This window comes from Artemia franciscana, chromosome 8 (genome assembly GCF_032884065.1).
Source record: "Artemia franciscana chromosome 8, ASM3288406v1, whole genome shotgun sequence".
Taxonomy (NCBI): domain Eukaryota; kingdom Metazoa; phylum Arthropoda; class Branchiopoda; order Anostraca; family Artemiidae; genus Artemia; species Artemia franciscana.
This window is the reverse complement of record NC_088870.1, coordinates 11,063,523-11,089,745: the sequence shown is the minus strand read 5'-3', so window position 1 is coordinate 11,089,745 and position 26,223 is coordinate 11,063,523. Positions and strand designations below refer to the sequence as shown.

General features: G+C 35.7%; 1 protein-coding gene across 2 annotated transcripts in view; it reads right to left on the bottom strand.

The window, feature by feature from the left end:
* LOC136029978 (5'-3' exonuclease PLD3-like) overlaps positions 1–26,223 on the bottom strand; it is a 138,153-nt gene that overhangs the window by 52,560 nt on the left and 59,370 nt on the right. For both annotated transcript variants that reach the window (XM_065708546.1, XM_065708547.1), the window contains exon 7: positions 25,130–25,269. In XM_065708546.1, coding sequence (XP_065564618.1) covers positions 25,130–25,269 — 140 coding nt within the window. The remainder of the gene's footprint in view (positions 1–25,129; positions 25,270–26,223) is intronic.

The following is a 26,223-nucleotide window of genomic DNA, read 5'->3' as shown; positions in this document are numbered from 1 at the left end:
CGGAATAAATTCTTAAGGGGGAATTTTTTGTGGGAGCAACTTCCTACTAGGGGGGGGGGGCGGAAAAATTTCTCACGGAGGGGAGTCCAGCATGATTTAAAAAGCAATCAGAAATTAAACTACTTTTCAAATGAAAGTGTGCTAACAAAAGTTTTTCAGCTGGAATGGCTGCAAAAAATTTTCTGGGGAGAATTTTCAGCGAGAATGGCATTACCTGGGGGAAACTTTCCTGGTGGGTGATATTTTACATGGGAGAAAATTTCATGTAAAGATAATCCATGAGGGAAAGAATTTTTCATGGAGGGAGGCCAGACTTCCCGGTATTATCTAAAAAATGGCCATAAATTAAATAAAAAACAAGTTTTTCAGTTAAAATTAAAGAGCTATATCAAAACTTAAAACAAACGGAAGTTATTATACATATGAAGGGGGGTCACTCCTCCTCAAAACCTCTCTCTTTACGCTAAAATGTGACTTTTTGTATTAATTCTTTAAGGACGACTCCTGAAATATAAGAGCATATAAAATTTGTTTTATAATAAACAACTTTATTGTGAAGAGGGAGGTATTGAGCAGGAGGATTAACCTCCTCATATATGCAATATTTTCTGTTCGTTTTAACTTTTGACGTCCATCCTTACTATCAACTAAGAAAACTTGTCGTTTTTGTTTTATCCCTGTTAGCCTTGAATTTTCAACTTGCAATACTGTATGCCTGTTATCATTACTCTATAGTACTACAATAATGTACTATAATAGCTATAGTCCATTAGTTTATAGTATATACCTCTATAGTAGTATAATCTGTAGTACTCTATATTACATTACTCTACTCTATAGTACTCTGTAGTACATTACTTTATAGTATTAAATAAAAAAAAAACAAGTTTTTTCAACTGAAAGTTAGGAGCGACATTAAAACTTAAAACGAACAGAAATTACTTCGTATATGAAAGGGGCTGCTTCCTCATCAACGCCCCGCTCTTTACGCTAAAGTTTGACTCTTTCTCTCAACTCTTTCGACTCTTCGTTTTAAGTTTTAATGCTGCTCCTTACTTCCAGCTGAAAAAACTTTTTCATATTTATTTTTTCATTGTTTTTTTTTAAACAATGCTAGTAAATCCTGCACTCCCTTCATGAAAATTTTCTTCCCCCATGACAAATTCCTCGATGGAAAGTTCCCCCAGTATATCCTCCTCTTCTCAACCCCTCCCCCAAACCAAAAAATCCTCCTGAAAACGCCTGTACACTTCCCAATAGCTATTACTATATGTAAGCACTGGTCAAAGTTTGTAACTTGTAGCCCCTCCCACGGGGACTGGGGAGGAGTAAGTCGTCTCCAAACACATAGTTATGGGGTTTTTCGACTACGCTGAATAAAATGGCTAGCTCAGAATTTTGATCCGGTGACTTTGGGAAAATAATTAGCGTGGGAGGGGGCCTAGGTGCCCTCCAATTTTTTTGGTCACTTAAAAAGGGCACTAGAACTTTTCATTTCCGTTAGAATGAGCCCTCTCGCAACATTCTAGGACACCTGGGTCGATACTATCACCCCTGGAAAAAAAACAAAAAAAAAACAAACAAATAAACACGCATCCGTGATCCGCCTTCTGGCAAAAAATACAAAATTCCACATTTTTGTCGATAGGAGTTTGAAACTTCTACATTAAGGTTCTCTGATACGCTGAATCTGATGGTGTAATTTCCGTTAAGATTCTATGACTTTTAGGGGTGTTTCCCCCTATTTTCTATAATAACGCAAATTTTCTCAGGCTCGTAACTTTTGATGCGTAAAACTAAACTTGATGAAACTTATATATTTAAAATCAGCATTAAAATGAAATTCTTTTGATGTAGCTATTGGTATCAAAATTCCATTTTTTAGAGCTTTGGTTTCTATTGAGCCGGGTCGCTCCTTACTACAGTTCGTTACCACGAACTGTTTGACTATACTCTGAAGTGCTCCATAGTACATTACTCTATTGTACTACACTCTATAGTACTCTACAGTACATTACACTATAATACTATACTCTATAGTATTCTATAGTACATTACTCTATAGTACTATACTCTGTAGTACTCTATAGTCTATTACTCTATAGCATTCTATAGTACATAACTCTATAGTAGTATAATCTATAGTACATTACTGTATAGTACTATACTCTATAGTACTCTATAGTACATTACTCTATAGTACTACACTCGATAGTACTCAACAGTACATTACTCTATAGTACATTACTCTATAGTACAATACTCTACAGTACTCAATAGTACACTACTCAATAGTACTATACTCTATAGTAAATTACTCTATAGAACTCTACCCTGTAGTACTCTATAGTACATTACTCTATAGTACTATACGCATAGTACTCTATAGTACATTACTCTATAGTACTATACTCTATAGTAATCAATAGTACATTACTCTATAGTACTATACTCTGTAGTACTCTATAGTCCGTTACTCTATAGTACTCTGTAGTATATTACTCTATAGTACTCTACTCTGTAGTATTCTATAGTGAATTACTCTATAGTACATTACTCAATAGTACTATATGCTAATTTATTTTAAATCAAGTTCTATTCATGTTAATCTATTTTTAATTTGAAGACACAAAGCGCACAAAGAAGGTAACTTCCTGATGATTTTGTTTATCTCAATCTACTTTTTTGTGATTAATCTCATTTTTATGATTTTATATCCTTTTTATATGATCTATTTTTAATCTTTTATAGCCTTCAAAAAATCTTACATGATCAATTTTTATTTTTAGTCTATTTTTAATCTATGCTAATTTATTTTAAATCAACTTCCATTCATGTTAATCTATTTTTAATTTGAAGACACAAAGCGCATAAAGAAGGTAACTTCCTGATGATTTTGTTTATCTCAATCTACTTTTTTGTGATTAATCTCATTTTTTATGATTTTATATCCTTTTTATATGATCTATTTTTAATCTTTTATAGCCTTCAAAAAATCTTACATGATCAATTTTTATTTTTAGTCTATTTTTAATCTATGCTAATTTATTTTAAATCAACTTCCATTCATGTTAATCTATTTTTAATTTGAAGACACAAAGCGCATAAAGAAGGTAACTTCCTGATGATTTTGTTTATCTCAATCAACTTTTTTGTGATTAATCTCATTTTTTATGATTTTATATCCTTTTTATATGATCTATTTTAATCACTTATAGCCTTCAAAAAATCTTAAATGATCAATTTTTATTTTCAGTCTATTTTTAATCTATGCTAATTTCTTTTAAATCAACTTCTATTTATGTTAATCTATTTTTAATTTGAAGACACGGAGCGCATAAAGAAGGTACCTGCGTGATGATTTGTTTATCTCAATCTACTTTTTATTTCATCAATCTCCTTTCTCTGTCAATCTCCTTTTTTATAATCTCTGGAGACAACCAAAGAAACTTCGGCACTTCGACTGATTAGTTTTCGAAAAAAAAAGAAACAGTTTCTCTCTATTTATGTAGTTTTTTCCTTATCTAATACTAAGAAAAAACTTAACTAGACTGAGAGAGGAAATAAACATTGAGAAGTTTCTTTAATCTCCTTGGACGGAGGGGGAAAAAGAGGATCCAGAAATATAACAATATGAAAAAGTTTTTTGAAACTTAGGAAGGTATCAAACATCAGCCTGCACATTTCGAAAGATATTGCACCGGGAAAGAAAAATATTAATATTAATGTGTAAAGAAACAAAAATAATAAGCAACGTATAGAACAATAATACCCCCCCCCCCAAAAAAATAAGATTTTATCCATCTCGGAAAAGCGTAATAAAAATGCATACAAACACATTTTTAATCCATTTTAATTTTTTTGCCCCTCCTCCCGAACAAAAATCAAGGAAACGGCCTTGAATGAGGTACTAGGAGTTTCTGGTTCTTGGTATTTTTAAAGCTTTTGGTATTAATTCTAAATTCTTATTTTAAAGTCATTATTGCCTCGGGGTTGACTGCAAGGAGGGGGCCAAGGAGGCCAAGCCCCCCCGGAAATCAGGGGCTATAAACTAATTATAAGGAAAACACATGAAAGACAGCAGAACAGGAATAAAACACGGAAGCATAACAGGGAATTGAAAAAAAAAATGTGTGCTGACCCAACGTTAGCCTACGATAGGTGATGTTCCTTCATACCAAGCAAAAATTAAGAGACTTAGTTACAAATATATTTTTTTAATAATATACAAAAACGACTAAAATAAGGTTAAAATTCACAAAATTCAGTCGACATTCAGAAGGGGGGAAGGGGTTACAAAAATACAAACAAACAAAAGTATGCTCTGAACTAAGAACACTGCATATTGTAAGTAAAGAGCGACACGGGTCAATAGTAACCGAAACGCTAAAAAACGAAATTTTGATGCCAATAAATATATTAAAAAATGGCATTTTATGCCGATTTCAAAGAAATAAGCTTCATTTAGTTGAGTCTTACCCATCAAAGGTTATGAGCCTGAGAAAATATGCCTGATTATTAAAAAAGGAGGGAACACACCCCTAAAAGTCCTCGAATCTTAATCAAAATCACACCATTAGATTCAGCATATCCGAGAATTCCATTGTAGAGGTTTCAAGCTCCTATCAGCAAAAACGTGGAATTTTTGATTTTTTCCAGAAGAAAGACCAAGGATGCGTGTTTATTTATTTGTTTGTTTTTAGTTGTTTTTTTTTCCAGGGGTAATCGTATCGACCCAACGGACCTAGAATATAGTGAGAGGGCTCATTCGAATAGAAATTAGAAGTTCTAGTACCCTTTTTAATTGACCTAAGAAATTAGAGGTAAACTAGGCCCCTTCCCACTAATCCTCGAATCCACACTGAAAACCAGCGGCACGCCACCAAAAACCTTTCAGCGCAACGCCGCCAAAAAGGTTTCAGCACGCCGGCACCGCCACTGATACAGTTGGCGGCGGCTTGCCGCCGGAAATTTAAAGTACCGAATTATTTTCTGAGACTATTAAGAAGCAGATATAATGCAAAATCTAATATTTAATGGTACATGGAAAAATGTTGGATCCTCTCAAAAATTTTTTGTATCTACTCATTAACTATAGACTTAAGATTATCATTCATTTGTGTCTGTCCTCTTCGCTAAAATGGTATACTTTCTGGTTAAAATTAGTTTCATTTCAACTAGTCATGATTTTCCTCGAATGCCTTACTTATAGATACTTTACAATATCCAAAAAAGGCAGCTATTCTACAAAAGCCTTAGAATAAGATTTTTTACATACGTACTTTTCTTTACATGAGAATATGGAATAATGTATAAAGCGGAAGAACAAAATTTATATGAAAAGAATTCTTGGTCTTCCTAACAACCTTCTCAAAAACATTCAAACTGAAAATTGAAATGAATTCCTTAAAAGATTTTGTGATTTAGATGGGGTTCTTGATGCTGATGCTCAGTTGCACATTGTTGAGGTAGCAGATCATCTACCTCCTACGTTACCATATGGACAATACAGGTCCTTAAAATGGAATTTGCCCACAAGATGGAATGCAACATATAGTATGATGCAAAGTAATTATTCAATACAAAGGCCCTCTGGCAAATGTTTTGTGTAAAACTGGGAAACCCGGTCTTGCTCTAGGTGATGAGGAATATGAACTAATTCGTGACCTTTGCTCTCTACTATCAATTTTTTACTACAGTTGAGGCTATTGAAAGAGAATTCTTTCCCACCCTGAATGTTGCTCGGCTCTGTTGGGGCCTGCTTTAAGGTCACTTAAAGCAGTGACCTTAAACCAAACTGATACTTAACCACTACTTTACAAACTTAACAAACTACTTAACAAACTACTTTAACCAAATGATAGTAGCTGTATTCTGCTTCTGAAAGAAATGACGAGAAATATGTTTGAATTTCACTTCCCACCCTAAGGATGATAGTTACACTTTTGGACTTCGAAACATTCAATATAAATGAAACTGGTGAGTATCTGAACCTTCTTGACGGCTCATTGACAAGAAGGGAATTCTCATTCAAAATGGTTAAGACTCTAGTGCTAGAGACTGGCATAAGGTTCTTTTATCACATCTCCTGTGAACAGAGTGTGTCCAATCAACGCTCCAGGTCCCTACACTTCCAATTGTGGTGAGCATTTTAGTGCAGTAGAAATTCTTTTGTACAAAAAGGAAAGGGCCCTCAAATCGCTTCAAGAAGAGGCTGTAATCTCTAGTGCTGTCAGTGGATCAGCTACCCCAATCAGTTGTGTGAATATGGTAAGTAGATTTTCTCAGAAGAGCAGAAACTCTACATTTCCTCATGACAAACATAAGAAAAGGAAGCTGCTTGATCAGATAAATGTGTGAGAGCGATGATACAGAACAGGTTGAAAATGATGATGTGATTAGGCGTAAAGTCGATTTATATCTGGCCTTGGCAGCCCATGCCAGAAGATGAAAAGATACTGTCCTAGTTGATGCAATCAATCCAGCAATTTTCTTCTGAAAAATTTGTTTATTCAGCTGTCATGGATTGCAGCTTTGGCAAGATTTCTATCGTTGCCGGCAACAAGTGCTGCACCAGAAAGGGTTTTCAGTGGTGCAGAAGTAATTGTCACTGATTTGCATTCTATGTTGGCTCCATGTCGTATAAACAAGCTTATTTTTATACATGATAACTACAAGCTTGTCAAAACTTTAAAGGAAAGAGCCAGAGTTTATTTTTAGCTAAGTGTTTTGAATTTTTAATTCTGGCTCCTTAAATTGCCTGAGAATTGACAAAATAGGGAATTTAAAACTTAATTCAAATTAAATTCTGAAATTTAAAGCCAGAACTAAAAATTTAATAATATATTAATAATACAATTAATAATATAATTATAAACGATACTTTTCTTTATAACATGTTGCCCCTTTTTATAGAAAAGTCTTTCTTTACAAAAATATTTCTTCTTTTTTCTTCTAACGCCAGGGAACAAACTGTTCTTAAAAAACGACATGCTAATTTTCTGAAAATTGGCTATTTAGAAGAAAATCAGATATTAAATTTTATATGCTAAAGTAAAACTTCGATCGTTTGATATGCTTACCCGCCATTTTCAAGTATGTCCACGACCACAGTACCTTAATTGCTGAGATGGGAAGCAGAAAAAAAATAAACTTTTTCCTTCTCAAAGGAGTTGGTTAAAATATTCAATCTTAAAATTTTTATTTTATCACTCTTAAGTGAGAGGACTCAATCTTGAAGTAATAAGAAATAATAGCTTATGTAGCGTAGAGAGAGAGGGTTGAAGGGTAGGGTAGTCAAAGAAGTGGATTGCAGGTTGCAAGACCAGAAAATTCGGACATAAAGTAAGATATATTCATCAGATTCCATTGATGTTCCATAAGTTAGCCAAGGATTTATGGTACAAGTAAATTTGTTTAATTCAAGTTTTAGAGTTGAATTTGAATCAAATTTTGAATTACCTATTTTGTCGGATTCATTCAATTATCAGACAGTTTAAGGTTTCGCTGTCGATCATTTGGATTAAAAGAATGTTTTTGTGAAGTTAAGATTGATGTCTCATCCTAATTTTGTCCTATGTTTGGTCGCGGTAATGAAACTAAAAAGAAATTGCTAACCGAATTATGAGAAAACCTGATATCGATTAAGTTTCCAAAACTTTTTAAAAGTAGCCAAAAAACTAAATCAATTGACGATCAATTGTTGGCACGCCGCCAATCATTTTTCGGCGCCGCTGGCGGCGCGCAGTTGCCGACGCGATTGTATCCACCACCGCCAACTTTCATTTCGACATGGCTTCGGGGTCTACCTCCCATGCCCCTTTTTTCTCAAAATCGCTCGATCAAAATTGCCGATTCAATTTTACGCGCGGAGATGTTAAGGGTAATTGTCCGGGGTAAATTTTCATTAGGATGGAATTGTCTAGAGAATAAATCCTTGGAGAGAAAGATTTTCCCGTGGAGGCTTAGCCAGATTTCCTGGCATTGTTTAAAAAGCAATCAGAAATTAAATAGAAAACAAGTTTGTTAATTGAAAGTAATGAGCAACATTAAAACTTAAAACGAACAAAAATTATGAGGTATATGAAGGGGGATGCTCCTCCTCAACACCTCGCTCTTTAAGGTAAAGTTTGAATTATGTCCCTATTCTTTAACAAAGACTTCTGAAGCACTACGTTTGTTTAATTCGAACAATAAGAAGCTTTTTTTAGGTAATAAAAACCTTTAGCGTGAAGAGTGAGGTGTTGAGGAGGAGCAATCCCTCATATAAGTAATAATTTCTGTTCGTTTTAAGTTTGATTTTGCTCCTTACTTTCAGTTGAAAAAAATTGTCTTTTTTTTATTTTACAAAGGTAAAAAACGGTAAATTATAAAGTAAGAGTGATTTTATCTCTTCTTTTGGGCTAAGCCATGGAATTGTGACAAGTTATCAGAATACTTGTTCGACGGGAGGGGGGCAGCTTTCACAAAAAAGGACATGAATCTTCCCCCCCCCCAAAAAAAGGTAATTTGTATGGAAATATTTCTGGAGGGCGTTACTGTGTTTGAGAATGGGAAATCCAGATTTAAATAAGGATAAATATCAAGACTTCATAAATTGTTGGATTTATGAATCTGTGCCTTAGCAGGCCTAACTTGGCCTGGATTTCTTCGCAATTCAAAAATATGAAAAAAAGCTTAATATTAAATTTATCAAGTTATTAAATGAAAATTTCTGATTAAAAATTTTGGTTTTGGCTTAACAAAAACAGAAGCAAAGGTCTCATTAAAAATGTTGGCCTTTTCAAAATCATTATCAATTGCTAATTGTGTAGCTGGATATGTGACTATTGATATAGAGGGTGCCAGGTTTGGTTTATTTCTATTTACATACTTCCAAAGTATTTTCGGTGATGTAGTAGAAGATTGAATCATAGAAGCTATAGAAAACATTATAGAGGAAATAGAAGCTATGGTTAAACATTTCTATGGTCAAACATTTACTCAACAATGGAACAATACTATCCCTACACTACTTTAAAACTTCTTTCAGAAATTATAAGGCTGAATCTGGAGACACCTAACCAGTTTTTGGCACATGCTTTCTTCATCGATTCATAATCTGCATTAACATAATTATACTTCTAAGTTTCAACCCCTTCTCTCTGATCATTAGCATTCATATAAAAATCGAAGACAACATGACCACTTTTACCTAAGGATGATCTAAATCTATATTCAAAACATCATCTACAGATTCAGTATTAACAAGGTCCAAAATAGATGGGGCAGCATCCTTTCTGGCTAGAGTTGGCCTATCAATATACTGGTACAAGTAAAGATCCTCCACTCTATCTTAAAACTGCTGTTCATAAGACAGACTTGGCTGACTTGTACTATGGACACACCAATCTATGCACGGTAAGTTAAAGTCACCCAAAATAAGCAATTTGGAACAACATTTTGCAAGACGAGAAAGGCACGCAAGAATGCTAGAATTGTTAACAGGGCTTGTGAGACCGGATGTAGGACTCCAATAAAAACAACAATATGCTTATAACTGCTTTGAGAAGGTAGCTTGACGTCAATACAAAAGCATTCTGACACTGAATGTGCTAACGGATCAATTATCACAAAAAACTTTACAGATTCTTGAATGTAGACACAGATCCCCCTTTTAAATGATTTGTTTAATCTTAAACTAGAACGTGGTAACTGCTGAGCATAAATAAATGGATCACTGAAATGAACTTCCGTAACAGCGACTACGTGTGGTTTCCATTCATTAACTAACTCGCTAAACTCTACAACCCATTTGGAGAAGAGACAATCTGCGTTAGTGTAAAGCACAAGAGAGCACAAGTGTAAAGCATCAAAAGAGGATCACTACCACATTTCAAATTCAGCTTGGGGACGAAAAGGCCGCTGCTCTTGATCTAATTCCGACTCACTTCTGCAAGTCTTAATCCTCCAACCAACCTCATCAGCATAAATTTTTTCCTTCAGTTGCTGTTTCAAAGCATCATATTTCTTTTTCATCGGCAGCTCAGCATCACTCCTGTCATGCGCAATCCGAAAATACGGAATCTTTGCTTTGAGCTCAACTTCTATGTTGGTAAAAAGAAGGCGGCTGAATTACGGCCTATTAGTGACTTAAATATTAACTTAACTGGTCTATTTCTGTTAGCTTGCTTAACAAACAAATACAAAGTTGAAACAATAGGGAAAATCTTTTCAAGACAAAGCAAGACGCTTGCTTACGACCCAACCGCACTCAAAAAGAACATTTAACTGAACAGCTCTGCATCATTTCATTATTAATGACCTGTAGATCAGCTTCATTCTGTAGTTTTTGACTTGCCATCCCTTTTTCTTCTATTCCGAACAATATAAGGTTTTTCTGATTTGTATTACAATACATAGCTTACATTGCACTGCTCGAGTGGAATATGTAGAGGTCTTTACTTGGGTGCTCAAGGGATCTTCACGTAGACTTTCCTTCACTTTTGAATTTTCCTGCATAACTACAACTTTTACTTCGCCTTTTGAGCACTTAAACGCAATTTTTTCCTCAACTGGTTTCAATAGAGCTTAAAATTTAAGTTCCAACTCGTTTTGCAAATCTGTTTTGAAGTTAGCGAGACATTCAGTTACAATCTTCCTAATAACCTCAGGAGTGTTTTCCTGATCTTTTTATTTGCAAACGGGGCAGTACCATATCGACCCCAGGTGACGAACTCATTATCGTGAAAAGTTCGTATTCTGATTTCGACATGTCCAGGCACTCTACACAAAACCTCATTTCACAGCCGTCGCAGAGTAGTGCATAGCTATAATCGGCTAAATTGGCATCCCATGCTACACATTTATTGACGCCTTTTTTCGGTGACTGACGAGCTCATTTGAATGCTCCGCCCATTTGGCTACTATTTATTTTGATGCTACTATGACGACACTCTCGGATGACAACTGTCCCAGAACTAGCGTTGCGCATTGACAACACTGTTTGCCGCCATATTGATTTCAAGCATTTATTTCAGATAATTTGAGTCTATGAGTCCAATAAAAATAGAACTATCGAAAAGATATAACTGTCAATTTACTCACTGATTCATCTTTAGTCGGAATGTCACTGAAATTCTCCAAATCTTTTTTGTAATCCTCATATAAATCAGTATTTCCCACAATTAAACGGAACAAGTGTTAACACCAGCGTTGAAGCAATGCTCTAGCAAATAATATTTTCTGTATTCTGAAAGCAACAGCCACCCCCCTCCCTAGCTGCACACATGTCTATTTAACCATCTTTACTTACTTGCACCACATTTCACTTCATGTATTTGTTACATGAGAGGCAACAGAGATGCCTGACAGAATTAGCTCTTTTTTTAATCACAAAACAGTTTCTAATGATTTGAAAAACAAAGAAAATAGAGCAAAAATTATCTACTTTCTTCTTGCAAAGAGTCATTCCGATAACTGAAGCGAAATCCGAGTCCTGCCAGGCCTAGTTTTATTCCGATAGAAACGTAATCGCTTTCAAAGTTTTTATAGATTTTCCAAGTCCTGTAATTTTTTGTAGAAGCAGTAAATATGGACTCACACATATCCACTCAGCATCTTCAATCAATATTTTGTAAAAGGGAAAGGCTCGTAGAATTATCAAAGTGGTTATTAGGCTTGTGCACACCCCACACCACAATCAGATTTTTTGAATTATACCTTTAATGTCATGCTTGTTGTAGAGATGAAAGGGAGAAAGGAAAAACCCCTCTCTTCCCACGGAAAGATCTTCTAGACAAGTCAATCCTGGTGAAAATTTATCCCGGATTCCTTTAACGCCTCCACATGCAAAATCGATTCGGGAAAGAGAAAGTAAGACAAATAAAAAGAATTTCGTATAAGAATTCTGGCAAATTCCCCCCGTGTTAAGTATTCTCTTGAAAAGTTCGCCCCCCGAAAAATTCCTTACCCATGGAAAATTTTCTCCTTGGAAAATCCCCCCAGCAGAAACCACGCTTGTAAGTTGAGTAAACAATTGAAATGGAGAGAGATCACTTTGAAAAACTTTGGTCCCCATATATTTATTCCCAAGCATGGTTTACTAATGCTACATCTTTGTATCTTTAGCCAGATTTACGAACAAGTAAACTGCTATTCAAAGATTAAATATTTTCTAATTTCAAAAGTATTCCGTAGATATTCACTCTGAGAGGTCTGCGATAAAGATTCGTTTTAAGATAAGAGATAAGATTTGCTTTAAAAAAAGTGATTGTCACAAGCAGAGATGGGCCGGAACTCGTACTCCAGGGTTAAAAAATGACACAAAAAAAAATAAAAAAAAGATCAACATGTCAAGAAGGTAAAAACGTTAAAAAAGTTAAATCTTGCATAATTTGTAAAGAATTAAACAAATAAACACACAAAGAATCCTTAGTCATATGAATTAAATACAAACACAATTTAGGAAAAAAAAGGCTATCAGAAACAAGTTCAAAAATTCAAAATAGATATTGCACAATAAGTGTTAACAAGGAAATGCGGGGGCATTCACTTAATCAATACCTCAACTTCACACTGAAAAATGATTCTTCTAAATCTTTCTATGGAAAGTTTTATTCGTGTTAGAAATTCATCTTGGAAGCTGATCATAATTCAACGTTCCGAATGATACAAGGGATACATTATTGGCACTGGATCTGTGTATAATTTTGGTTTTATTATTTAAAAAGTGAGTGGGCCAGGATTGCCAACTATTTGTCCATGAATGTGTCCTATGAGCATCCAAAATGTGTCATTTTTAGCTAAAATGTGTTCATCGTTGAAATCTCAAAAGCTTGAGTTTCTTTCACCAGTTGAATTATTGACCAAAAGACACTTTGTAAACCTCTTTCAAAGCGACCAGTTAACGTCAAATATAACGGAGACGAAAAAAATTCGTATAAAACATTCATACAAAATGACTTTACTAGCTGTAAAAAATACAATTTTTACAGCTAAAACATTCATACAAATACATACAAAATATACTAGCTGTTGGGGTGGCGCTTCGAGCCACCCCAACACCTAGTTGGTGGGGGCGCTTCGCGCCCCCCAAAGGCCCCCCGCGTGCGTGGGTCGTTACGCGCCATATTAGTTACGCGCCATTGTAGTTGTGTCCCTGTGTCCCACCTGTGAATATAGAAAGATATATATATATATATATATATATATATATATATATATATATATATATATATATATATATATATATATATAGATATATATACATATATATATATACTTGTATATATATATATATATATATATATATATATATATATATATATATATATATATATATATATATATATATATATATAGATATATATACATATATATACATATATATATATACGTGTATATATATATATATATATATATATATATATATATATATATATATATATATATATATAAATATATATACATATATAAAAATAAGTTGTTTGTGGGTTATGTCTGTCTGTCTGTCTGTCGAGTGACGTCATGTCATCATGTCGTCATGTTGTCATAAAGTTAGTTGTCGTCATGTTTGTTATGACGATAACGTCATTAAAAGTATTTAAGAAAATCGTTCAAAGACAAATTTTTAATTGTAAGAAGATCGTGGACGGAAAAATATTTAATCGTAAAATGACTGAAGAACCTACAAGGGCAACAGACACACAACTTTCGAGTTACGTCATGTCATCATGTCGTCATGTCGTAATGAAGTTAGTTGTCGTCATGTTCGTTATGACGATGAGGTCATTAAAAGTATTTAAGAAAATAGTTCTTAGACAAATTCTTAATTGTAAGAAGATCGTGGACGGAAAAATGTTTAATTGTAAAATGACTGAAGAGCCTACCGAGGAATCTCAAGAACAGCAAGAAAACAGGCTTGCGGCTGATAGAGAAAGTAAGAGAAGAAAGCGTGCCGAGGAATCACAAGAACAGCAAGAAAACAGGCTTGCGGCTGATAGAGAAAGTAAGAAAAGAAAGCGTGACGAGGAACCACAACAACAGTGTGAAAATAGGCTTGCGGCTGATAGAGAAAATAAGAAAAGAAAGCGTACCGAGGAATCACAAGAACAGCAAGAAAACAGGCTTGCGGCTGATAGAGAAGGTAAGAACAGAAAGCGTGCCGAAGAATCACAAGAGCAACGTGAAAACAGGCTTGCGGCTTCAAGAGATACTGCCAGATTAGGAATGTTCAATTTCCGTCAACGAAGGCGTGTCGAGGAACTACCAGAGCAACGCGAAACCAGACTTGCTGCTAAAAGAGAAAGTGAAAAAAGAAGGCGTGCCGTGGAATCACAAGAGCAGCGTGAAAACAGGCTTGCGGCTTCAAAAGATAATGCCAAAAGAAAGCGTGCCGAGGAATCAGACCAACCTGAAAATTATCGCCTGGCATTCAGGTACAGCCCAGTCAATGATTATAGCTTGAGTAGATGTGTTCAAATCGGGACTATGTTTAAAATTTGTCCCTATTGCAAGGCCTTGAAATTCAATGGTGAAACAATGGGAATGTGTTGCGCCTCAGGAAAAGTTAAACTTCCTCTATTGGCTGCACCACCAGAGCCATTGAAGACTTTCCTTATGGGAACTACGTCAGAATCTAAGCGTTTTTTGTCACAAATCAGAAAATATAACTCATGTTTCCAAATGACGTTGTTTGGAGCCCAAATCGAAAATCCAGATCAATTTATGTCTACTTTCAAAGTAAAAGGGCAAATTTATCATAGAGCAGGGTCCCTTCTACCATTCTCAGGCAAGAATCATAAATTTTTACAATTGTACTTCATCAGTGACGAGATACTGCAGCTTTTACTTCAAGGACAATCACCGGTTCATAGACATGACATTACGGCCCGTGTCTTCCGGCAAAAGTTGAAATCACTGATAAACTACATAGTAAAACTTGAAGTGCTTGGGTCAGTGCGATGCTGGATGTACTCAGTGGAATGGCAAAAACGAGGTTTGCCACACGCACATATACTAATCTGGCTACATAAAAAAATTACTCCGAACGAAATTGATGATGTGATTTCCGGGTCTGCCTTTTCAATTTAAAAGATTGCGATTCCCAATTCGATTAGCATTTGCAATCACCATTAACAAAGCTCAAGGTCAATCATTAGAAAAATGTGGTATAGATCTTAATACTGATTGTTTTTCCCATGGACAATTGTACGTTGAATGTTCGAGGGTCGGTAAACCTGACAATCTATTTATATGCAGCGACAATTGGACAGCGAAGAATGTTGTATATTTGCAAGTTTTACGCAGTTAATTTGTATTGTATCTATCTATCTATCTATCTATATAAAAACAAGTTGTGTGTATGCATGTTTGTTTGTTTGTAAAAAGAGCGTTTGCATATGACGTCATTATTAGTACATACGGCTTTGTATATGCACAGACAATGGGAAAGCCAAGAATGTTGTATATTCGCAATTTTTACGGAGTTTGAAACACATATATAAATCTATCTATATTCACAGGTGGGACACAGGGAAACAACTACAATGGCGCGTAACTAGTATGGCGCGTAACGACTTACGCGCGCGGGGGGGCTTGGGGGGCGCGAAGCGCCATCCCAACAGCTAGTATATATATATATATATATATATATATATATATATATATATATATATATATATCGTCATTTTTGTTATGATGGTGACGTCATTAAAGATATTTAAGACATGCGTTCACGTAGAAATCTATTAATGTTTAACTGTAAAATGACTGATGAACTTACAATGGCAACAGCCGAGGAAGATGCTCAAAGAGTCTATGCCAAAAAACTTGCTGCTGATAGAGAAAGTAAGAAAAGAAAGCGTGCCGAGGAATCAAAAGAACAGCAAGGAAACAGGCTTGAAGCTGATAGAGAAAGCAAGAAAAGAAAACGTGCCGAGGAATCAAAAGAACAGCAAGGAAACAGGCTTGAGGCTGATGGAGAAAGAAAGAACAGAAAGCGTGCCGAGGAACTACCAGAGCAACGCGAAACCAGACTTGCTGCTAAAAGAGAAGGTGATAAAAGAAGGCATGCCGAGGAACTACCAGAGCGACATGAAACCAGACTTGCTGCTAAAAGAGAAAGTGAAAAAAGAAGGCATGCCGAGGAACTACCAGAGCAACATGAAACCAGACTTGCTGCTAAAAGAGAAAGTGAAAAAAGAAGGCGTGCCGAGGAATCACAAGAACAGCAAGAGATCAGGTTTGCTGCTGATAGAGAAAGTAAGAAAAGAAAGCGTGCCGAGGAATCAGAGCAACCTGAAAGTTATCGCCTGGCATTCGTACAGCCCAGTCGATGATTATAGCTTGAGTAGATGTGTTCAAATCGGGAATATGTCTAAAATTTGTCCCTATTGCAAGGCCTTGAAATTCAATGGTGAAACAATGGGAATGTGTTGCGCCTCAGGAAAAGTTAAACTTCCCCTATTGGTTGCACCACCAGAGCCATTGAAGATTTTCCTTACTGGAACTACGCCAGAATCTAAGCGTTTTTTGTCACAAATCAGAAAATATAACTCATGTTTCCAAATGACGTCGTTTGGAGCCCAAATCGAAAATCCAGATCAATTTATGTCTACTTTCAAAGTAAAAGGGCAAATTTATCATAGAGCAGGATCCCTTCTACCATTCTCAGGCGAGAATCATAAATTTTTACAATTGTACTTCATCAGTGATAGAAATTCTGAATTGAATGCACGTTGCGAAATTTCTCCCAACGTTGAAAGGACAATCGTTTCCCAATTGCAACATCTTTTCCACGAAAATAATAATTTAGTGCGTCTGTTCAAAACAGCCATCGATTTGATGCCTACTGATACGCATAAAATTGTTATTTCCGCTGACAAAACGCCTCTTGGCCAACATGTGCGTAGATACAATGCTCCAACTATCGACGAAGTTGCAATCGTTATGGTCGGTGATCAGTTTTTACCTCGAGATATTATTCTTCATAAGCGAAACGCTCAGTTGTTAAGAATTGCTGAAACTCATCGATGCTACGATGCCCTACAATATCCTATCATTTTTTGGGATGGAGCCGACGGCTATCACTTTAATATTAAATTGATGAATCCAGCCACTAACAAAGAAATGAATAAGAAATGCAGTGCAATGCATTATTATTCCTATAGACTAATGATTCGGCAGGATGAAGAAAATTATATTTTAAAATGCCGTCAATTGTTTCACCAATTCGTCGTTGATATGTATGCTAAAATTGAATCAGAACGTTTGCTATATATCCGCCTGAATCAGACCAAGCTCCGCTCTGAACAATACATTCATTTGCGAGATGCAGTTATAAATGACGGTAATACCACAAACGTTGGAAGATTAACAATTTTACCTTCGTCATATGCTGGCAGTCCCCGTCATATGCATGAATATGCTGAAGATGCTATTGCGTATGTTCGTCTCTATGGTCGTCCAGATTTATTTATTACATTTACATGTAATCAATCTTGGGACGAGATACTGTAGCTTTAACTTCAAGGACAATCGACGGTTCATAGACATGACATTACGGCCCGTGTCTTCCGGCAAAAGTTGAAATCACTGATAAACTACATAGTAAATTTTGAAGTGTTTGGGTCAGTGCGATGCTGGATGTACTCAGTGGAATTGCAAAAACAAGGTTTGCCACACGCACATATACTAATCTGGCTACATAAAAAAATTACTTCAAACGAAATTGATGATGTGATTTCCGCTGAAATACCTGATGAAAATGTCGATAAGGGGTTACATGATATTATTTTAAAAAATATGACACATGGACCTTGCGGTGCACTGAACGAAAATTCACCATGCATGGCCAAAGGAAGGTGCACAAAGCAATATCCTCGACTTTTAGTATCCAACACAATTACTGGCAATGAATGGTTACCCACAATATAGAAGAAGATCTACTGAAGATGGCGGTAAAACAGCAATAATAAAGAAGCGTAACGGTACCACCATTGAAGTAGATAACCAGTGGGTTGTTCCATATTCCCCATTATTATCAAAAACATTTAATGCACACATAAACGTTGAATACTGTAAATCCGTAAAGGCAATCAAATACGTCAACAAAGGAAGTGACATGGCAGTTTTTGGCTTGCAGCCCGAAATCAAAGATATCGACGAAATCGTACAATATCAGGCTGGAAGATACATAAGCAGTAATGAAGCTGTTGGGCGAATTCTTTCATTTGTGATACATGAACGTAGTCCAGCTGTTGTTCATTTAGCGGTACATTTACAGAATGGTCAATGTGTTTATTTCTCGGAAACCAACGCGCAACAAAGAGCCCTGAATCCACCGGATAAAAAGTTAACCGGTTTCTTTTTGCTTTGCAAAAATGATTGTTTTGCAAAAAAAAACTGCTGTATACTGAAGTGCCTTCGTATTACACGTGGAATACTAAAAATAAAGTATTTGGACGTCGAAAACAGGGTAAGTCAGTCGACAGCCAACCTACCATCTTCAAAATTACCACGATAGGAAGCCTCTACACCATTCACCCCAATCAACATGAATGCTACTTTCTACGCCTGCTTTTGGTGAATGTACCCGGTCCGACATCCTTTGGGTATTTGAGAACTGTAAACGGTACTATACATGACACTTACCGTAGTGTATGCCAAGCTCTGAATTCATTGGAGAATGACCAACGCTGGGATAACTGCATCAATGACGCGTGCGAAACGTCAACTCCAAGTCAAATTCGTGCATTGTTTAGCATCATTTTAACAACTTGCTCTCCATCAGCTCCTACAGAGCTATGGGAAAAATATAAGTCAAAAATGTCTGAAGATATACTCCATCGAAAACAGTTAGAGACGTCAGATATGACTTTTGATTTTACATCAGAAATTTATAACTACACTTTAGTTATTATAGAAGATTTGTGCGTACGTATGGCAAACAGACCTCTTCAGGATTTGGGAATGCCTTCACCTAACCGTATCGCTGCTGTTTCGACATGTGTAGAATTGGATCGTGAACAAAGTTACAGTACGAGTGATCTATTGTCGTATGTACAAAATAACATTTTCAAGTTAACGTCGGAACAAAAAGATATTTATGATACGATAATGCATTGTGTCGATAACAACGTTGAAGAAATTTTCTTTTTGGATGCGCCAGGAGGTACTGGTAAAACGTTTGTGATAAAACTGATTCTGGCATCAATTCGATCAAAAAATGATATATCGTTGGCAATTACGTCGTCCGGAATAGCCGCAACATTGCTGCCTGGTGGAAGAACTGTTCATTCCGCTTTGAAATTGCCTCTGAATTTGCATTCTACAGAAACTCCCACGTGCAATATTTCCAAATCATCTTGGATGGGTAAAGTATTGCAGCAATGCAAACTTATTATTTGAGATGAGTGCACAATGGCACACAAAAAATCGCTCGAGGCTCTGGATCAATGCTTGAAAGACTTGCGAGGGAAGTCGAAACCCTTTGGCAGCACATTAATATTGCTTGCGGGAGATTTCAGGCAAACATTACCTATAATACCTAGATCAACTCCTGCAGACGAAATGAATGCTTGCCTGAAAAATTCTAATTTATGGGCACACGTAAAAACATTAAAATTAACTACAAATATGCGTGTCCGATTGCAAAACGATGACTCTGGTCAAACATTTTCAGATCAATTGCTGGCAATTGGAAACGGAAAGCTCCCAATAGACTCAATTTCAGGTCGTATACAACTACCTGCTGATTTCTGTAATTTAGTGACGTCCAAAAATGAATTGATTGAAAAAGTATTTCCGAATATTCTAAACAATTATAAAAATAATAAATGGCTAAGTGAAAGAGCGATTCTTGCACCCAAAAATATAGACGTCCACGAAATCAATAATATTGTTTTTGACCAAGATTCGAGACCAGGCAGTCCTTTACAAGTCAGTCGACACAGTTTTGGAACCAAATGAAGCGGTTAATTATCCATCTGAATTTTTAAATTCCGTGGATCTTTCAGGGTTTCCACCACACGTGCTACAACTAAAAATAGACGTACCAATAATACTTTTAAGAAATATCAACCCACCAAAGCTTTGCAATGGCACGCGACTTGCCGTAAAAAAAACAATGGAAAACCTAATAGAGGCCACAATCTTGACAGAACCTTTTGAGGGTGAGGCTGTTCTTATTCCTCGCATTCCCGTGATTCCAACGGATCTGCCTTTTCAATTTAAAGATTGAAATTCCCAATTCAATTAGCATTTGCAATCACCATTAAAAAAGCGCAAGGTCAATCATTAGAAAAATGTGGTATAGATCTTAATACTGATTGTTTTTCCCATGGACAATTGTACGTTGCATGTTCGAGGGTCGGTAAACCTGACAATCTGTTTATATGCAGCGACAATTGGACAGCGAAGAATGTTGTATATTCGCAAGTTTTACGCAGATAATTTGTATTGTATCTATCTATCTATCTATATATATAAAACCGAGTTGTGTGTATGCATGTTTGTTTGTTTGTAAAAAGAGCGTTTGCATATGACGTCATTATTAGTACATAAGGCTTTGTATATGCACAGACAATGGGAAAGCCAAGAATGTTGTATATTCGCAAGTCTTACGTAGTTTGAAACACATATATAAATCTATCTATTTTAACAGGTGGGACACAGGGACACAACTACAATAGCGCGTAACTAATATGGCGCGTAACCACTTACGCGCGCGGGGAGGCTTGGGGGGGCGCGAAGCGTCACCCCAACAGCTAGTATATATATATATATATATATATATATATATATATATATATATATATATATACATATATATATATATATATATATATATATTTATATATATATATATATATATATATATATATATACATATATATATATATATATATGTGATTGCTAATCGAACATTCCCTGTGTCCCCGTCGTCATTTATATATCCCCCTGTGCCCCCGGCATCCCCCTTGTAGTTGTGTCCCTGTGTCCCGGTCGTCATTAATATTCCCGGTCGTCATTTGTGTCCCAGTGTCCCAGTCTGTAATTTATCTTTGAGTGTCCTGGTCGTCATTTATATTCCCTGTGTTCCGGTCGTCATTTGTGTCCCGGTCTGTAATTTATCTTTGAGTGTCCCGGTCGTCATTTATATCTTCTGGTTGTTATTTGTGTCCTCGTGTCCCAGTCTGTGATTTCTCTTTGAGTGTCCCGGTCGTCATTTATGTTCCCTGTGTCCCGGTCTATAGTTTTCTTTTTCTCCTTTATGTTTCAGTTTTTTTCCTTTTTTTACTTTTTTTTTCTTTTTCAGTTTTTAGTTTTTTTATTAGTTTTTAGTTTTTTTTTTCTTTTTAGTTTTTTTTTTGTAGTTTTTACCTTTTTTTTAGTTTTTGTTGTTTTTTTCTTTTTTAGTCTTTAGTTTTTACCTTTTTTTAGTTTTTTAGCTTTTTTAGTTTTTTTAGTATTTTCCTTTAAGTTTTTTTTGTAGTTTTTATCTTTTTTAGTTTTTTTCTTCTTTTGTATTAATGCACCAAACGCCGTCATTTGGAAACATGAGCTATATTTTCTGATTTTTTATAAAAAAAAAAACGCTTAGATTCTGATGTAGTTCCAGTAAGCAAAGTCTTCAATGGCTCTGGGGGTGCAGCCAGTTGAGGAAGTTTAACTTTTCCTGAGGCGCAACACATTCCAATTGTTTCACCATTAAATTTCAAGGCCTTGCAGTACGGACAAATTTTAGACATAGTCCCGATTTGAACACATCTACTATAATCATCGACTGGGCTGTACCTGAATGCCATGCGATAATTTTCACGTTGCTCTTGTGATTCCTCGGCACGCCTTCTTTTTTCACTTTCTCTTTTAGCAGCAAGTCTGGTTTCGCGTTGCTCTGGTAGTTCCTCGACACGGCTTCGTTGACGGAAATTGCACATTCCTAATCTGGCATTATCTCTTGAAGCCGCAAGCCTGTTTTCACGTTGCTCTTGTGATTCCTCGGCACGCCTTTTTTTTTCACTTACTCTTTTAGCTGCAAGTCTGGTTTCACGTTGCTCTGGTAGTTCTTCGACACGCCTTCGTTGACGGAAATTGCACATTCCTAATCTGGCATTATCTCTTGAAGCCGCAAGCCTGTTTTCACGTTACTCTTGTGATTCCTCGGCACACTTTCTGTTCTTACTGTCTCTATCAGCCACAAGCCTGTTTTCATGCTGTTCTTGTGATTGCTCGGCACGCTTTCTTTTCTTACTTTCTCTATCAGCAGCAAGTTTTTTGGCATAGACTCTTTGAGCAGCTTCCTCGGCTGTTGCCATTGTAGGTTCTTCAGTCATTTTACAATTAAACATTTTTCCGTCCACGATCTTCTTACAATTAAAAATTTGTCTTTGAACGAATTTCTTAAATACCTTTAATGACGTCATCGTCAAAACAAACATGACGACAACTAACTTCATGACGACATGACGTCACTCGACAGACATAACACACAGACAACTTATTTTTATATATATAGAAGATATATATAAGTATACGAAAATAAGTTAAACTAATGCTTAAATTAAGCTAACTGCATTTAAGCGGTTAATCAAGAAAATAAAACAAATTATTTAGTTAACTAACTTAAATAACTTCGTTAAACTGTTACTTCATAAAGTCAAAAAAAAATATCATAAACTACCAATAGGTCCCTTGTTTTATGCTGTTTCCTAATACCATATTCAATTTTCTGAAAATGTGTCGATAATAGCATAAGAAAACACAAAAAAAAGAATTGGTTACACTAAAGAAAACAGTAAAACGATTTAATTCTCGCTTTATAATTTAAAAGATTTTTCTATTGATCAGATTATGAGGTTTCCTTCAATTTAAGGTTAAGATAACCAGTAGTCAGACAGCTAATCATCATTTCATAAATAAATCACTGTGGAAATTAGACTGTTTCATAATTGGATTTGTCTAAATCTTTTTAATACTGTAATTAGCTTTAATATTTTTGCCACAAAGGGTGCTGATATTTATAAACACTAACAGCTAAAAGTAAAGCCTCATTTTCAGAATCCATTTAAAACTTGAGCCAAATCCTGGAAAATGGTGCATTTTGAATAGACGATCTTAATGTGTAAATTCTTTGGAATTTCTTGTTAACTTGGAAAGTAGTTGAGTTAGGTGAATGAAATTTGTAGGAGTGCTTCCAGAACTTTAATGATCTTTTGGGAAGATATTTTGTAGTTTCTAGCTGGAAAAAACGAGCAAAGAACGAGTGTTCTTTACTCCAAAGAATATATTCTGCTAGCTTAAAATCCACACTTTAACAGTAAAGCACTAACCTTAAACTGAAGGGCAGTACACCATGATTTTTGTCCACCCACCCATCCTCGGATGACTAAAAGGTCATTAAAAATGCAAATATTAGCATTTTTAAATGCGAATTTTTAACTTACACCTTTTTAGCACGCCTTTTTAGTAAACATACCTTTTTATAATCCGAAAGTATAACGCTTCAAAAAAATCACTCCATTTCCCACTAAAAAGGAGTGCAGACTTTTTCTTCCCTTCCAGCTAAACAAAAGGTGTCCATACCGAGTCCATTCTTGGTGGTGCCCGGAGAAAAATTAATTGCAGCCCCCCCTCCCGACTCAACTATAATGAAAAAAGCCAAATAAAAGAAAAATTGATCAAAGAGGGTAACCCCCAAGCCGCAGCGGCTTCCCGGCTGCGGCGAACAGGGCAACACATCTGGGTACCCCTCCCCTCCATAAAACCAACAGGTATCCATGCAAAAATAACTGCATTATATAGGATATTCTACTACAATTCAGACGATTAAATTTTAAACTCCTTCGTTTGATTGAATATATCTCTTAACCTACAAAGAATTAGATAAATGACATGTCACTGCCATAGTTACTATTATCACTCAACTATGCTGAACTTACTTAGCCCCCTTCCATCCTTATGAGAAGAGCCGTTTTGGGAGGATGAGGGGTGTGGCTTGGGAATCGCCCACTTCAATCTGATTTATCACTTTGATTTGCCTGTTTTGCTTATATTTGAATCGGGAAGAGAGCAGTGGAAATAATTTTGCCCCGGGCACTACCAGCCCTAGGAACAGCTCAGGCCACTGCAATAGTTACTATTATCCATCAACCATACTGAACTTCTGTTGCATTTATTTTGGCGAAGTAATAAACGTCTGAATCAAAAAATCTAGCAAAAAAAGACAAAGGGCATGTACAAACATAGGTTTTCTTGACCTATAACCACATAGTTATAGAAAACAGTATCTCCAAGCCGTGAGGACCAACAGAAAATTTAAAAGAAGGAGAGGGGGTGCAAGCAAGGCAAAACAAGAACTTTGTTTTATCAACATCTCAATGGGAATATTCCCCTATTTTCTCATTTTTTGTAAATTTTGTAAAGTCTCCTTATTTCCAAGGGGGACCATTACCCCCTCTCCCCAGCGGTTCCCATGACCTAGGTATTTATACAATTAGCCATAGGAATTAAAACATAATATGATTATTGCTCAGTTTTAATGAAAGTTCGGAGTTTCAATAATGTCAATAAAAACTGGAAACTGATCAGACATCTAGCCTTTGATGACTTCGTAGTCCCTGCCCATAGATTTATGACACGGGTGTTTACCAGATAATATAGAAAAGCAGTGCAAACGCAAGCAGGTAAACAACTAACAATAGCGTTGGCAATCAATAGTAATAGCTAACAAGATCTAAGTCACTGCTGCTACAGCGTCTGCTTAGAACACCTTACATATACCTGCTTACAAGGCAGGCATATCAATCAAGGGGAAGGGGATAATTATCCCCTTTAGGTTTTTAAATAATTTCCTTTTGTAATTTCATTGACAAAAAAATTACATTTTTCGTATTTCAACTGAAAAAGTCGAGGCACAAAAGAGTTGCCCCTCTTTCAATTTAAAGATTATTTTGCCCCCCCCCCGGTACACTTTCGTCACCTGTCAATTGCAAAGCATAAAACACATGTTCCACATAAAACATATTATGTTACATGTAAACTAAAGTGTTTAAGATACCACTATCTAAAGCACACATTGCTCCTTCGACATAATATAAGAAGACAAATTGATTGAATTAAGAACTTGAATAATGTTAAATGAACTTACTTTTTCGGATGGTCAAACATAATGATAGGCAAATATTCCATGACTGATATACTGATAAACTTTTTGGCAGTTCGAATTGCTCGCAAGATGGCATCAATGTCTCCTGTTCTACCCAAAGTGACGAATTGGGGGGGAGAGCTCTATAAAAATATCAATAAATCTTATGTTAATCTAACAGAACAAATGAAGTATTAAAAAACAGAGATATTTAAGATAAACATCAAAGAGTATGGGTAAGAGAGATGTTTAAGATAAACATCAAAAAGTATGGGTAATTCATAAGACTGAATACTGGCGCTAGGGTCCAAAAATAAAACTATCACCACCATCTATCTTTTGGCAACCCTTGACATTTTTTTTTCAATGCAATACTGAGAACAATTAATTTATTTAAAGTAACTGGAAGAATTAGGGTAGTAATAAGTTTTCAATCTCAGTTCCGGACAGAAAAACGGTTAAATAGCTTGAAAAAATACCAAGCGTCACCAAACGCTAGATGATGTTCTTAGTTTTTTGTCGACTACTGGCGCCAGTTTCCACTCTTATAAGCTACCCATACTCTTCGGTAGATCTCATAAACAGGAGCGTTTCGATCATCAGAACTTAGCCAGAATTGTAGACTTATTATTTTTGAGGTGTTTCCGGTAAACTTGATATTGGAAACGAAAAGGTATACTATGTTCGAGTATTTTGCAACCTCCAATTTCAGATCTATTGCAAAGCTAGTTTTCTTTGACAAAGTATACCTCAATCCCGCTTTCTAGTGATATAATGAGAAAAACGCTGAGATGGCTAGGAAACATTCAGCGGGTGACAGATTGCCAATCATTGTCCTTTGTCGCCAATCGTCTAAACAAAAAGCAGGTCCTCCTAAACGAAAAGTAGACTATACGAAAATTGTGGTTCAATCCCGCTTTCTTGGGCTATAATAAAAGAAATGTTGAGATGGGTAGGGCACGTTGTGCGGATGAAGGATTGCCAAAGATTGTTTCCTTGAAAACTTTTTTTTGTTGAAAAAGTTTTTTTAATTAATTTCTGTTGGTTTTTTATTGACATAGTCTTTTTCACGGAAAAAAAAATATTGAAAGTGTAAC